The 17,070-nt window shown below is 40.2% G+C and overlaps 1 protein-coding gene across 3 annotated transcripts in view; it reads right to left on the reverse strand.

The window, feature by feature from the left end:
• Window positions 1-16,581, reverse strand: part of LOC144691500 (mannosyl-oligosaccharide 1,2-alpha-mannosidase IB-like) — a 157,704-nt gene extending 141,123 nt beyond the window's left edge. For 2 of the 3 annotated variants that reach the window (XM_078559642.1, XM_078559643.1), the window contains exon 1: window positions 15,999-16,581. In XM_078559642.1, the coding sequence (XP_078415768.1) occupies window positions 15,999-16,342 (344 nt within the window). In that variant the 5' untranslated portion in view covers window positions 16,343-16,581. Of the gene's footprint in view, window positions 1-3,031; window positions 3,111-15,998 lie in introns of those variants that run through there. The other variant, XM_078559644.1, reaches the window with a different exon arrangement.
• Between the last annotated feature and the right edge of the window lie 489 nt (window positions 16,582-17,070).

Here is a 17,070-nt window from a genome sequence, read left to right on the forward strand (position 1 = left end):
TGGCAATTGGCAATATAGCTACATTCAAAGATATTAAGCTCTTTAATACTTCCTCTCTCAATATCGATCCCATCCAATATAGCACGCACTTCCTCCTTAACTACAACAGTATAGTTGTAATTAGTGACTCTGATAGTGGATTTATGTAAGTTATAAATAGAGATGGCATTGTCTCAGGTATGTCACACTGACAGAATTGTCATGCACGATCATAAAACAGCAAACAAGTATCATCATATCTAATGATTACTTCAGTAGCACAGGTAAATGAGTCAGAAAGATTAAAGCAACAGGTGGACCAAGGAAAACAAAACATATTTTTTTTAAATTTGCTCAATTTGGCAATCATGGTTATCAAAATATAGGCAACGTCAGTGCCAGCAATTGAATACATCCCCAGAAGAATGTACCATTATGATCAGTAATGCAATACTGAGATATCACACTGATACTAACAGAATATAATCACTTATACCTGCATTATGTTTCCTGCTGATGGTGTAGGGGGTAATATATTGGCATGGATAGGAGATTGACTAGCTAACAGGAAACAGAGGGTGGCCATAAATGGGTCTTTTTCTGGTTGGCGGTGTAATGAGTGGTGTGCCATAGGAATCGGTGCTGGGACCTCAACTTTTTACAATTTATATAAATGGCTTGGATGAAACGACAGATGGTATGGTTGCTAAATTTGCTGATGACACAAAGTAAATTGTGAGGAGGACGTAAGGAGGCTACAAAGTGACATATATAGGTTAAATGAGTGGGCAAAGATCTGGCAAATGGAGTATAAGGTGGGCAAACGAGGAGGCGATGGTGTAGTGGTATTGTCACTGGACTAGCAATCCAGAAACCCAGCAAAATGCTCTGGGGACCGAGGTTCGAATCCCGCCACAGCAGATGGTGGAATTTGAATTAAAAGTTTAAAGATGACCGTGAAACCATTGTCGATTGTTGTAAAAACCCATCTGATTCACTAATGTCCTTTAGGGAAGGAAATCTGCTGTCCTTACCTGGTCTGGCCTACATGTAACTCCAATCCCACAGCAATGTGGTTGACTCTTAAATGCCCTCTGAACAAGGGCAATAAATGTTGGCCTAGCCAGCGACACCCACATCCCGTGAATGAATTTTTTAAAATGTGAAATTGTCCATTTTGGCAGGAAGAATTAAAGCGGTTACTATCTAAATGGTGAGAGATTGCAGAGCTCTGAGATCGAGGGAGCTGGGTGTTCGAGTGCATGAATCACAAAAGGCTAGTATGCAAGGTACAGCTAGTAACTAGGAAAATAATTTGTGTGAGGGGAATTTGTACAGGGCACTGGTGAGACCACATCTGGAGTACTGTGTACAGTGTTGGTCTCCTTTTTTGAAGAAAGGTGCAAATGCGTTAAAAACAGTTCAGAGAAGGTTTACTAGGCTAATACCAGGAATGGGCAGGTTGTCTTTTGAGGAAAGTTTGGACTGGTTAGGCTTGTATCCACTGGAATTTAGAAGAGCAAGAGGTGACTTGATCGAAATCTTTAAGATCCTAAGAGGTTTTGACAGAGTGGATGTGGAGAGGATGTTTCCTCTTGTGGGAGATTCTACAACTGGGGGTCATGGTATAAAAATAATGAGCTGCTCATTTAAGACAGATGAGGAGAATTTTTTTCTCTGAGTCATAAGTCTTTGGAACTCTCTTCCTCAAAAAGCAGTCGAAGCAGGATCTTTGAATATTTTTAAGGCAGAGCTAGATAGATTCTTGATTAACAAGAGGGGGTGAAAGGTTATCAGGGGTCAACAAGAGGTTACAATCAGATCAGCCATGATCTTATTGAATGGCAGTGCAGGCTTAAAGGGCCAATGGCCTGCTCCTAGTTCGTTGAAATAATTTTCATGAGTATTTGTGTAACTCAAGTTTAGTTAAACATTCTCTGTACTGTTCTATTAGCAAAAACACAAAATAATTTTTCCACACATATATTGTATAATCATCAGGGGATAAGACTTTTTCAAATCCTACTCCAACAGGCCAAAATATAACTGCCAAGCAGACGTCACAAAATAAATTCTCAGTGTTAACAGCAGCAGTATTGTTTTAAAAAAGCACTCAAGCTTGAGTAATTTATCATTTAACCATCAAGTATTAATTTAAGCCATTTTTGAAAATAAAAAAATGAGCATTTGCACAGGCTTTTCTTTGCCAATTTTCCCCTTCCTCTCCGCAATATATCATTTATAATTTAAAGATATCACTCCCACACTGGAATACAATTCCTCAGGTTATAAGCCCTTCTAATGTAAAAACAAAATACTGTAGAAATCTGAAACAAAAACAGAAAATACTGGTAAAACTCAGCAGGTCTGGCAGCATCTGTGAAGAGAGAAACAGAGTTAACGTTTCGAGTCCGTATGACCCTTCTTCAGAGCTGAAGGGAAGTGGAAATGTGATGAAATTTATACTGTTAAAGGGGGATGGGGCAGGTGGAGCTGGATAGAAAGCCAACGAAAGGTGGGGACAAAGGAGGGATTGACAAAGATGTCATGAACTAAAGGACAAAGGGAGTATTAATGGTAGTGGTTAGTGCTAAAGAAAGGTGTTGATAGTGGTATATAGGTAAGAAAGCAGATTGTGATAATAGCAGAACAAGGGTAGCATTGTGTGAAAGAACAACATGGAACAAGTGACAGATGGCCCTGTAGGGGATGGGGTGGAGGGAGGGGGCAGTGGTGGGGGAAAAAAAAGGATAGAAAATGGGATAGAAGGGGGGATAAAACCATAGATAGATTGTGATGGATCCTTTAACAGCCCTTCTAATGTTTGAACATTTAACCAGAAGAGTTGGTTTTAATCATAAAATCTAATTTTGACCCATTGACTTGCAAAAAATATTTTCTTGACGACTGAGAATTTTACAGGTAACATAAGCAGTAGCATGTTCACCTAAATTATTGATATAATGACTACAATGTTACAACTTAAACTGCAATAGGTTATCCAGAACCAGCACTGTTCTATACAACAAATAAAGAATCTAGTAATACTCACTTCATGAGTGCAAGTGTGTTTGTGTGGTAGATTATTCAATTGATAATCTGCATCAATTGAAGTTGTCTTAGGATGTCAGTTTCTATTGTGATGCAATATTTGTGGAAGTACAATTTATTTTCTCCACACTAGTAAGATAGAGGATACAAATCTGAGACTCAATATAACTACTGACTCGATCCAAGTATTATAACCGTTATGTATTGGGCTCACCTTTTAGGAACCCAGGAACGGGAGCAGGCCATTCAACCCCTTGAACTTGTCCCAACATTCACTTAGGCATAGCCTAACAGAAGACAATCAATCTCAGTTTTGAAAATTTCAATTTACCTAGGCTCAACAGCTTTTTGAGAAAGGACCCTTTTTGGTTCTGTAAAAGATCTAACAGACTGACTAATAGAAATGGAGAATTTGATAAGAGCCTAAGTGGAAGGACGGAACTGGAATCTCATCTTGCATATCAGCAGAATCAAATCACAGATGGAAAACCAACATTTCTACTGCAAAAGTGAACGATGAGGCTCACCATTCATCAAAAATAAATAAGGCAGCAACTTCCATTAATCGTGCATGCATAGCTAAATGTTAAAATCAGGAAGTTGCTGCTGAGTTGACCTGCTCCTCCAGGAGCTGTGCTAGACCAGTACCTGTGAGATGCTCAGCACTGAAATTCATGCAATGGTGTGAAGTTATGTACTTATTCCATAGATACTCTCAAAACATGCCAGAAAATGTTATGGTTCGCCCATTCCAGTCAAAGTGAATTTTTAATAGAGATAAGAACAAAAAACTGCGGATGCTGGAAATCCAAAACAAAAAGAGAATTCCAGGTTTTTCCAGGTAATTCTGTTTTTGTTTTGAATTTTTAATAGCATGACAATGATTAATTAGTGGCCAACACCTCTCTGGTACTGAAAATTAACTTTTGCGAGTATGGAATCTTATTCCTTCAGATTTCAACTATTGCTGGGGATTTTTCAAAAATATTTTATTACATTTTTGTCTTTTATCTCTCTCTATAAACCCTATCCCTCTTCTCCTCCCTATTTTGTTTTCTGTACATGATTTAGCCTTAAATTATATATTCTAATTTACACTTCCTGTTGCAGACTTTGTCTCAGTAACAAATCTTCAACCAAGATAAAAGCAAAATACTGCGGATGCTGGAAATCTGAAACAAAAACAAAAATTGCTGGAAAAACTCAGCAGGTCTAATAGCATCTGTGGAGAGAAAGACAAAGTTAACGTTTCGAGTCCGCATGACTCTTCTTCAGAACTAAAGAGTAGAAATTTCTCTTTAATTCTGAAGAAGAGTCATACGGACTTGAAACGTTAACTCCGTCTTTCTCTCCACAGATGCTATCAGACCTGCTGAGTTTTTCCAGCAATTTTTGTTTTTGTTTCAAATCTTCAACCAAATTGGTTAAGGCAACACACCGTTGCTTGCCATGTTCACACAAATCCAGGATGTTTTGTGATCCACTGTTCTGGATTCCTAATTACCTCAACTTAGAGGTAGCACTGTTCTTTCATTGTTACAGGCCGACCAACAGCAAACACCAGCTCCAAGTTAGCAATAAGTCATTTCAACTACTCCCCAGACAAAGCAAATAGATTGGAAAATATTCTACTTTCTATAAAACTATCTGATATTTTGCTCTAAATACACTTGCAATAACAGGATATTGTAACACTTATAACACTGATTCTTTGCTGCTATGATGCACATTTTGTAAAATTTTGAGAGTGATGCAGAATGTGCAAGGGCAGTGGTATGATTAACAACATCCATGAATGTATATATAAAAAAAAGCAAAATACTGAAGATGCTAGAAATCTGAAATAAAAACAGAAAATGCTGGAAAAACTCAGCAAGTCTGGCAGCATCTCTGGAGAGAGAAACAGAGTTAAGGTTTCGAGTCCATATGACTTCTTCAGAGCTAAAGAATGGTCATACAGACTCGAAACATTAACTCTGTTTCTCTCTTCACAGATGCTGCCAGGCCTGCTGAATTTTTCCAGCATTTTATGTTTTTATTATCCATGAATGTATGCCTGAGTATCCTTTACAATGCAAAACAAATTGCCCATTCTAATGTTTCAACATAATATAATGTTGTACATTAAATTAGTTACATGTTTTCTGTCAATAGGATATCGTAAGCTGATATTTTTAATAGAAAAATCTAGATTTAACAAGCAAGCATGTATATCCCAAGACTGAATCATACATCATTTAACTACGGTATTTAAATGATTTACTATGTGATTCATGAGCTTAATATTCAGTCACTGCAATTTTTTTTTAAATTTAGTCACAGTGCTGATCTCTTTTGTCTGTTTCAATGATTGGCAGAAATCAGGGCTGAAAAGCACAAGCTTAGAAAAAAAGGAACTTCTCTCCCTTCATATCTTCCACAGATATCTTCAGAATTTTAGGAAAATCATTTCCATCCACCACATAATTGAAGTTATTTAGTTAAAAGTGTTGTAATTCTAAGCAGTTATATTGATTTTCACAATCCTTCTGTTTCCAAAGGGCATGCAGACAACTGTAAACCTATGAAGAAATTAGACTTGGAACTAGATAGATGCATGTTACTTTCACACTTTTGAGTTATACAGATGGACTTTTAAAATTATAATTCTGACGCAACAGTTAAAATATAGCTGATTTTTTTTTTGAGTTAGCCCACCTACACTTCAGTGAACATAATTATTTTCTACTTGGAAAAATAACAAAAAGGCCAGGACACAAACATTTAACTTTGCACCATCAAGGCAGAAATTGTTTCAGTAATAGGATAAACATAGGGAGAGACATACTGAAGAGAGTCTGCTCCAATTTATACCATGCCATTTCTTTTGCAAAATTTGTTCACCCAAGGAGATTGGGACCGTTGCCCCACTGGTGCTCCAATCCCTAGAACTGCAACTGGCACATCTTCAAAAATGCCTTTAATTATTTGTCAGAGCTAAACTCCGTTTAAAATCCTGACAGCAAAATTCTAGTTCAACATGCACTTCAGCAAGGGCTATTATGCAGCCTTCCTGATAACAGGAAAGGCTTGCTTTAACTGGCAAATAGACAACTGATGTAATTCAGAACTGAAGTAGAGAACACATCTCCATTATTGGCATCAAAACCACAATTTATTTTGTGTCTTTTTAAAAGGGAAAACAAAAAGTGAATTTTCAAGAAGGATTTTTATATTAGGGAATGGAACACATTTTTCTTCAAGACCAGAGAGGAGAAGCCTTAATCCCATCATTGTGGAGTGGAAATAAACCCTAATTGACAGGCAAAAGTTCAGGGTGATAACCTACAGCATCAGTTTATTTTTTTCCATGTTTACAGTCCCTCAAAAATATGCCCAAGTTTGATCTTTTGTAATCGTTCACACGATTTACAGAGTGTTCGTCAAACTTCTTTGAAGAAAAATGAAAGCTACCTCTTAAAGCACTGATTATACTTAAACTACACTGCAGAATTATTAGAATACTGGAATTTTGAATGTTCAGCATGGAATTTGTCCAAGATAGAATCTACAAAATTCACTTGTGGCTCTATTACTTACGAAAGCTTCAGTATTTCTCACTTATGGGTTAAAATCCATACTTCAACTTTTAAGTATCCTGTTTATTCCATGTGCTTGTTGATCCAGAATTTTGCACTGTGTTCTAGAGTTAAAGTAAACTGAAACAGATCTAGTGTTCCTATAAAAAATAAAAACAGATAAGTATAACTAAAGAGCCTGACAGCAAAAATATAAATCACTGCAGACAAACCCTTTCAAGAGTCATATTGAATAGGGGATCTTGTATTTACAAACCCTAAAAAATGTGGATTAGGTTTCTATGGTTAAAGCAACTTATTAGTCCACAAAAGTAGTCTTTGGTCACTTCTTTCATTTAAGAAACATGCAATATAAGAAACTTGCTCTGTCCAACACATCAAGACTTTGAACACAAGCTCACTGGAAGTTGACACAGTGGGTGCTAAGCCACTCAAAAAAAACTGTAGGCTAAGGATGAAACACTGAATGTACATCAAAGGGTCTTTTGCCTTGAAATCATGTCACAGAAGATAGTTCAAGTGTTATTTTCTCACTGAGTTATATAGATGAACTTATAAAATTACAATTCTGAAGCAACTGTTAAATTCTGATTTTTTAAGATAGCCCACCTACACTTCAGTGAACATCACCATTTTCTACTTGTTCTTGAAAAACAAAAATCACGTTGCAATGCCAAAACTCAAAGTCCACAGCTGACATTATGATACCAATCTAAAATAATCTGGTGAGCAACATTTATTTTTTGTCAGTTGCATGAAACTTATTTCAAACACATTTTGAGCTGTGTTTTAAGCAAGTCTTTTTCAGTGGGAAGAACAAGACAGGGAAATGTAGATTCGTTTAAGGCTTAAAATAAAACATGGCAGAGCACCAAAGATGACAACAAGAGGGACACCGAGCAAAAGGAAAAGACATTTGCTGCAATGGGTAGGCAGGAGGAAAACCAAGAGAATTTAGGGATGGATTAGGAGATCTTTGAACACAGGTAGCCAAGTAGAGAAGGAATAAGAGACTTGTGCTTACTGGAGTTGAAGTACAATTCTTATGTTCTAATGACAACACTGTTAGAAATCCAGCACAAACCTACCTTTTACTCTGGGAAGGTATCAATGTAATTAAACCTTTGAGGGCTGATCATTTCAAGAACATAATTTAGGAACAAAAAGGTCAATCAGCTTGCTCTGTCATTAATATATTTTTCCATTAATCAGTCTGACTCCTTTGTTCCTTTTACACTCAAAACTCATATCCTATTTCAGGCTGAAGAATATAATTTCCTACTGTACATTTTGACCATTTATTGCATTTTTAAAAGCTCCCAGAATATATATTTTTAGTGTAAATGTTTTGATATTCTCAGATAAGTGCTGTGAAAGCAGTTGAAAATGTATACCCTGGTTTGGAAGCTAATGCTTCTTGTACATTTTACTTGCAATTTATAATTGAATCTCTTTAATGGAAATAACCCCAAATTAGAAGTCACCACAAATTTGTATTTTCAATGTAAAGTACTCATCATCAGCTGTCCCTTGATTTGATAATGATGTCTAATCAGGGTCATAAGTTTCAGCCATGGATATTCATGTAACTGAACAGGCGATTTTCGTCCACAGTTCTTTGGGCACATGGAACAGGACATCCCATAAAGGTCTTGGAATCCGAAGTGCAGGATTTGCTTCCTTTTCCTTCTTTCCCTGCCACCACTCTGCCTCATCATAATGATGCCATGATTCAAAACTTGATACAACTTAGTAGACAAGTTGTTGCCATTCTGAACAATTGGTAACAAGTTCCACCCAGTCATTAATGTCCATGCCACTGAACTTCAAGGAGAGCTTCAGTGTTTTTGAAGCATTTTCTTTGTGCTCCCCTGGAATGTTGGCCATTTGGGAGTTGGGAAAACAGGACCTGGCCAGAGTTAATTTTTCAGGAGTTTTGCCTGAATGTTTGTGCAGCTGGCTTCAAAAGGGACACCATCATTTGTTTGATGGTCCTCCCATTGAATCTGGAGGATGCAGCAGAAGCATTGCTGATGGAATTTCTCTAGCACTCTTATGTATCACTGATACACAGTCCAGGTCTCACTGTAGTACCAGAGTGCGGTGAAGACAGCTGCTCTGTACACTAAGACTTCCGTGAACTCATGGAGGTCTTTGTTATCAAACACTCACTGCCATAGCTTATATAAGGCTGAGCTGGCTCAGCTGATGCAGTGTTGGATCTCCTCATCAATGGTGGCCTTTTGAGACAGGTGGCTGCCAAGGTATTGGAAGTGCTCAACATATTCCACAGTCTCTCCTTCAACATACACATAAAAGGTGGATTATCTGGCTAACCAGATTTGGGCTGATATGAGTTTTGTTTTGGCAACATTCAAAGACAGGCCGAGTTTTTCGTATGCCGAATGGAAGAGATTGAGCGCAAGTTGAAAATCTAGTGCAGAAAGGGCAACGGCACTACAATCATTCACAAATTGTAGATCATGTGGTTAGTTCACTTTTTACACAGAAGCAACTTAGGTCAAAGAGTTTTCTATTTAGATGATACTTAATACTGACACCAGACGGCAGTTGATCTTTGATGAGGCAAATAGCCACTGTCAGGTAGATTGTAAATAGTATGGAGGCTATCAAACAGGCTTGCTTGGCCCCGGTCCAGATTTTGAAGGCAATCTATTTCATCTTGCATTCAAAATAGTTGCAGTCATGAACATCAACATTGCATCATGAAGGAATTGCAGGATTGTGAGGAAAAAAAGCTCTCTTTCTTAAAAAAAGGTACGATGATGGGGATAAATCTACTGGTGAAGTTTGTAGTCAACATTGTATCCTGCATAGTTATATCCAAGCCCTTTCCAATGTCTGCTGGCTCCCAATGTATTAGATCTTTACCCTTACATTCAATCAGAGCTTCAATCTATCCTACCCACATAAATCTTCTCTAGCCCCTTGGACCAACACTACGCTCCGCTCTTCATCCTCAGTTCTACTAGATGTATCCTTCTCCCTTCACTCACTACTAATGGCAAAAACCTTATGATACCATACTCCTGGAGTCGGGAATGTAGTTTTGAAACCTCGTGTTCTTGCTATCTCTCCTGAACTCTGAAGGCCTCCTCGAAACTAAGTATTTGGCCGTATTTTCTGTCATTTCCCCTAAATCTCGCCAGGGTTAGCAGGATAGATGGGGGAAACCAGTGAATTTAATATTTTTGGATTTTCAGAAGGCATTCAGTAAGGTGCCACACAATAAACTATTACACAAAAGGCCCATGGGATTTGCAGTCAATATCTAAGCACGGATTAAGGATTGGTTAACAGACAAAAAGCAGATTAGAAATAAATGAAACATGTTCAAGGTGGGAGAGTGTAACCAGTAGAGTGCCTCAAAAGTGTGGCTCAATGCTTGGGTGTCAGCTATTTACAATTTATATCAATGACTTAGAGGGGACCAAGTGTATTGTATCCAACTTTGCTGATGATACAAAATTAGATCGGAAAGTAAACTGAGAGGAGGATGTAAAGATGCTGCAAAGGACTGTAGACCAGTTAAATGATTGGTCACGAAGCTGGCAGAAGGGAGAATAATGTGAGTAAGTGTGAAATTACTCACTTCAGTAGGAAGAATGGAAAGTACTTTTTTTTTTTTAAAAAAGACACCAGTAAATGCTGGGATTCAAAGGGAAGTTTTTTTTCCCATTCAAGCAAAATTTGTTGCCCATCCCTAATTGCCCTTGAGAAGCAGGCGGTGAGCATTTCCTTAAACCATTGCAGTCCATGTGGTGTAGGTACACCCACATTGCTATTCAGGAGGGAGCTTGAGGACTTCAACTTAGTGACAGTGAAGGAGCAGCAATATAATTCCAACTCAGGCTTTCAGGTGGTGGCGTTACCATGCATCTACTACCCATGTCCATCCAAGTAACGATTTTGGATAGTGTTGCCAAAAGAGCCTTGGCGAGTTGCTGCAGTGCATCTTGTGGATGGCTTAGAACGCTGCCATCATGTACTTGTGGTGAAAGGAGAAAATGTTTAAGGGGATGGACAGGTTCCCAAACAAGCAGGTCACTTTGTCCTGGATGGTGTTGAGCTTCTCAAGTGTTGTTTCCTGAATGGTGTTGAGCTTCTCAAGTGTTGTTGGAGCCATATTCAAGACAAGTGCACAAGATTCTATCACACCCGACTCAAGTCTTGCAGCTGGTGGATAGCCTTTGGCGAGAGAGTTCCTAGCTTCTGACTTGCTGTCAACATCTCAGTATATATGGCTGGTCCAGCTAAGTTTCTGGTCAATGCTCAATGATGTTGATGCTGGGGGATTCACCAATGGTAATATCACTGAATGTCAAAGGGAAATGGCTATATTTTCTCTTGTTAGAGATGGTCATTTTCTAGCACTTGTGTGGCATGAATGTTACTTGCTGTTTATCAGTCCAAGCCTGAATGTTGCCAAGGTCTTGCTGCATGCGAATACAGACTACTTCTGCATCTGAGGAGCTGCAAACACTACTGAAAACTGTGCAAGCTTCAACAAACATCACCAGTTGACCTTGTGTTTAAGGGAAGGTTATTGATGCAGCCACTGAAGATGGTTGGACCGAGGATAATGCCCCTGGTAGCTCCTGCAGACATGTCCTGTGGCCGAAATGATTGGCCTCCAACAATAACAATCAATAGTTAACATGCAGGTAGGTACAGCAAACAGTTAGAAAGGAAAATGTATGTTAGCCTTTATTGCAAGGGACATATAGTATAAGTGCAAGGAGGTCTTGCTGCAATTATATAGGACCTGTGGGACCACACATGGGTATGCTGCGTACAGTTTTTGTCTCCTTACCTAAGGATATACCTGCCTTGGAGGAGGCGCAAAGAAGGTTCACTGGTTTGATTCCAGGGATGAGAGGATTGTCCTATGAGGAAAGAGTGAGTAAAATGGGCCTATAATCTTTGAGGTTTAGAAGAATGAGAGGTGATCTTAATGAAACATGAAAATTTTTTATAAGTTTGATAGGGTAAATACTGAGGTGCTGTTACCCATGGCTGGAGATGCAAGATCTTGGAGTTTCAGGATAAGGGGTATACCATTTAGGACTAAATTGAGAAATTTCTTCACTTTCAGGATTGAGACACTTTGGAATTCTGTACCCCAGAAAGCTAGGGCTCTTCAGTCATTGAGTACATTCAAGAATGAGATTAAAAGATTTTTGGCCTCAAGGGGTATAGTGATTGGGCAGGAAAGTGGAGTGGATGTAAAAGTTCTGTCATCATCTTATTGAGTAGCAAAGCAACTTAAGGAGCTTAATGCCTAACCTTATTTCAATGTTCCTACAATAAATGCATTTGGGATTTTGTATTTTACAACAATATGTATTTATATAGCACCTTTAACATAAAAAAAGTCCCAAGATACATTACAGGAAAACTATAAAGCAAATGTGACACCGAGCCACGTGAGACAACATTAAAACAGATGGCAAAAGGCTTGGTCAAAGAGGTAGGTTTTAAGGGCTGTCTTACAGGAGAAATGAGAGGTAGAGGGGCAAAGGGGTTGAGAGAGGGAATTCCAGAGCATAGGGTCCAGGCATCTTCAATAGCTGAGCAATTAAAATTGTGGATGCTAAAGAGGACAGAATTAGATGAGCACAGATATCTCAGAGGGTTGTGGGGCTGGAGGAGATTTGAGGATAGGCGTGCACAAGGGATGGGGGGGCGCACAAGTGACAAGGCCAAGAAAAGATTTGAAAATAATGGGATGAGAATTTTAAATTCAAGGCATTGCTTGACCAGAAGCCAATAGAGGTCTGCGAACACAGAGGTGGTGGACAAACAAGATTAGATAAAATTAATAACAAGGGCAGCAGAGTTTTGGATGACCTCAACTTTATAGAGAGTAGAATGTAGGTGGTCAGCCAGGAGTGCATTGGAATAGTCAGGTCCAGAGGTAACAAAGCATGGTTGACAAATTCAGCCTATGACCTGAGGCAGAAGCAAGGCTGGGCAATGCTATGGAGGTGGAAATAAACCGCCTTAGCCACGGACATTTTTTAAAAATTCATTCATGGGATGCAGGCATCGCTGGCTAGGCCAGCATTCATTGCTCATCCCCAATTGCCCTTGAGAAGGTTGAAAGTTCATCTTGGGGTCAAATTTGATACCAAAATTAGGAACAATCTTTTTCAGCCTCCGATAGATTTTTAGATAAAAGGCAGTAATAAGAAGTAGTAAAGGAATGATATTAAATTTGTACAACACATTTATCAAACCAGAGATGAAGTTGTGTGTGCAGTTCTTAGTATGCCATCAATGAATTTTAGGGTTAAAGAAAGTATACAGTGAACATTCACTAGAATTGCACCAGGAATAAGATATAATAGTTAGACTTGGCTTCACTCTGTGCCAGAATTCTTACATTTCAGTCACAAAATTGTGTTTTTGATGGACAATGCAGGAGTTGAGAACGCTTCAGTGCAGTACTGATAGTGTTACATGGTCATGGTTAGAGTGCCATTTTAAGATAACACATTGAACTGAGGCCTGTCTCCCTGCAGACAGGCATGAAAAAAATCTGATCAAATTTTTTTGAAGTGAGAGTCCTTCCAGTATTCATCCTGCAACCAACACCAAAATGTATCAACAAGTCATCCATCTCATTGCTATCTGTGGGGTTCTGTTGCATGCAAATTGTCACTGTATTTTCTACCAAAAACCAAGTGACTAGACTTCAAGTGACTGATTATGAATCACTGAAACAACCTGAAGTTATGGAAGGCACTATATAAATATGAATTGTTTTGATGTTATGAAGTAATGAAAAAAATCCTAATTTTGTCCATGAAACAGAAAACAGTAAACAATCAAAAAATGTTTTTTTAGATTATGAAAGGTGTTGATAAGGTAAAACAATGAAAGATTGTTGCTGCTGTTTGGTGAATTAATAGCAATTCACATTGTCATTATAATCACATTCCACTCGATGTCCTGTGCAGTGGCTTACAGAAGAACTGACTGGAAGACCAGATGCCTTTCAGCAGGAGGACCAAAAAAAAATAGGAAGGACCCTACCGCCACAGTCATAAAACACATGGCAGGTGACATTCCCTTCATGTGTAACACTGGTGGTTAGAACTAGTCGCTTTCACACTCTTCAGCTCAGAATGCCCAAGAAAAGAAAATATGGGGAGGAAATCAAAGGCTATACAAAGTCATTTTTCCAGTAGGAAATAGAAAAATCAATTTTGGAAATGGCCTCGAAAGAGTAGCAGTGCCATATTTAAAAAAACAGCAAAGTAATGGGAAATTAAAATAGAAATGAAACAGTAAAATGATTGAATTTCCTTGTGATTGCCCTAAAAATTAAATGCTGCAATTAGTAAAGCAAAATTTTAAAAATTATTCCTTAAAATATGGTACAAAGCAGCCATTGACAATATTTAACTTCTTATAAACTGTCAACTTTGGGAAAAATGTTAAGTATGACATTCAGGATCAATAAGAGTGACAGTTTGCAAATCATTTTAAACACGACTATATTTATTTTCAAGAATGACAGATCAAAATAGGCTATGTTTTAAATCACTGTGATGATTCCCACTTCTAACACTGGCATTTACCAAGCCTGAAACACTATGGCAGAAAAACAAGCTCTATAATGTCTTTTCTCCAAACATACATCAAGGTTCACAGGATCACTGCAAACCTTGCAACAACTGAATATGTTTTAATTACTAACGAAATGTTAAAAGCAGTCACTGAGGGCATGAGGCAACTTAAAGAAATAAGTCGTCTCAAACCAGTAAATCTCAAGTCTACAGCAACACATGTAAAACTGACCAGCTAAGCACTAAATATAGGAACATAAGAGCTGGAGTAGGCCATTCAGCCCATCGAGCCTGCTCAGCCATTCAATACAATCATGGCTGATCATCCACTTCAATGCCTTTTTCTCACAATATTCCCATAGCCCTTATGTCATTGGTACTTAGAAATGTCAATCTCTACTTTAAACATACTTAATGACTGAGCTTCCACGGCCCTCCGGGGTAGAGAATTCCAAAGATTCACAACCCTCAAAGTAAAAATAAACTCATCATCTCGGTCCTATGTGGCTTCTCCCTTATTTTGAAATTGTATATCCTGGTTCTAGACTTCCCAGCCAGGGGAAACATTTTACCTGCATCTACCTTGTCTATCCCTTTAAGTATTTTGCAGGTTTCAATGAGATCACTTCTCATTCTTTGAAACTCTACAGAATACAGGCCCAGTTTCCCCAGTTGCTTTCATAGAACAGTCTTGCCATCCTGGGAACAAGTCTAGTGAAGCTTTGTTGCACTCCCTCTGTGACAATAATATCCTTCCTAAGGGGACCAAAACTGCACACACTACTCCAAGTGCAGTCTAAACAAGGTTCTATACAATTGAAGCAAGACTTCGCTACTCAGGTACTCAAATCCTCTTGTGATAAAGGCAATTAGCCCTCCTAATTGATTGCTGCACCCGCATAAATACCACAACATGCCCTTTGCCTTAACTCGGGAAAGTAGGAATTCACTAGAAGTAGTGCCAGTAGTCAAGTGCAGATTTTGATAATTGGACCCCCATTTACAAGTAACAAATTAAAAACAAAATCAATTACATAGAATTTAAAGTACAGAAACAACCCTACACCGATGCTCCATACCAGTCTGCTGCCACTTTTATTTCAGCTCATCTTATCAGTATAGAATTTCCTATTACTTTCTCCCTCGTGTACTTGTGTAGCTCCCCCTTAAATGCGTCAGATACGAACCCCCCATCTTCCAACCTAGTTTTGAAATGTTTGTTCACATTACTGCAAGTACTCTGGGCGAAAGAACTGGATAATGATGATGAGAATCCCAGATTACTGCTGGGGGAAAAAGCAAAGATTACAGTGTTGCTTTCCCTGCAACAATATCCCAGCCTGCCAAATGTTACTCGTTAGCGATACTCCGGTTGGGAAAGCTCACTCGTAACGGCCCTAAAGGTCACTCTTGACGTTTCTCCTAAATTATGTTAGTCCTAAGCAATTTGGACAGCACCTAAAGGATTCAATGGGTATCTGGGTATGTGGTGTTTCAGGCCTACATTAGCTGGCTCAGTGACCATCTGAATAATCGGAGCTGCCCTTTACTTTTAATAAGCATTTCAACTTTTGTGACGAGGTAAAGATCTAGGCATCCTTCACTCTTGCCCACTCCAAGCCTGCAGATCCCCCTTTTGTTTTGGGATCTCTGTACGAAATAAAACAATGACTCGGGCACCGGGTTTGCAACATGGAACAAATCTGTTTTCCAATCCAATCTAACGGCTTCCTCGAACCAGGGGACAGCTGCTGTGTCCCGTCCCCCCCCCCTACCACACGGCCAGCCCCAGTACCTGTGTCGGTGCTGATGCTCCTCCCCGCCTCCATGCACCATGACTCCGCCGCCGCCGCCTTGTGGCCCGGCGCTGCCGTCCCGTCCCGCCGGCCTGCCCTGCTCCACATGCGGGATGAGGACGTCCTGCAGCCCCAAGTCGAAGCGCCTGTGCTTGGAGGAGTCGGGCAGAAAGAAGATGGCCCCGAAGCACAGGGTGATGAAGGCGCTGAGGATGAGCAGGAGGATGAATTTCTCCGACAGCCGCAGGGTGGCCCTGTGATGCGGGTAGAAGGAGACGGCCGAGCTCGGGCTCAGAGCCGCCAAGCGACGGCTCGACACCGGCAGCAGCGCCGGGCTCGACATCCTCCTGCTGCTGCTGCCGCCGCCGCTGCCAGCCGTCAAACTAAGAATCCGCTTTCGGCTATCTAACGATCGCACCAACCGCGCGGGTTAGATATCTCCCCGCCCCGCGTAGTCCGATAACCAGCGGGGGCCACCGACATCCGCTCCGCTCCAGCCCGGTCCAGAGCCTCCGACCGCCGCCGTTCCTCAGCGCTGGCGGGGAGCTCAGGTACAGCACCACTACGCGTGCGCCGCCCCACAGTCTGTGGGGGAGGGGGTGTGTTCCAGCCACGCCCCCTCCCCCCCCCAGGGGGCGTGGGGGGGTAATCGGCTCTGCTGCGCACGCCCAGCAGCGCGCGCTCACCCACCCACCCCTCCCATCCAGGTTGCGCTCTGCATTGTTTCAGATGCTCCCACCTTGGCACCTTCTCAGTATCAGAACTGGACTGACAGCATTCACAGCACGTCTACAATTGCAAGCCGGCTGACTTGAGTACGGTGCTGTAGAAGCATGCAGTCGGTCAAGGAAGACGTGGCAAATACATTTGAAAAGTAAATAAAAAGCAAATCCGCAGATGTTGGAAAGGTGGAACGAAAAGCAGCAAATACTGCCTGGAATGCACTCGGCAGGAAAGTCAGCTTCATTGCAGATGAGTCGACGCTTCATGTGTGCATCTCGAATTAGAGTCCTCTCACACGAAATGTGAATGCATCTGTTGTCTCCACAGATGCTGACTGACCTGCTGGGA

Source organism: Cetorhinus maximus, chromosome 16 (genome assembly GCF_964194155.1).
Source record: "Cetorhinus maximus chromosome 16, sCetMax3.hap1.1, whole genome shotgun sequence".
NCBI lineage: Eukaryota > Metazoa > Chordata > Chondrichthyes > Lamniformes > Cetorhinidae > Cetorhinus > Cetorhinus maximus.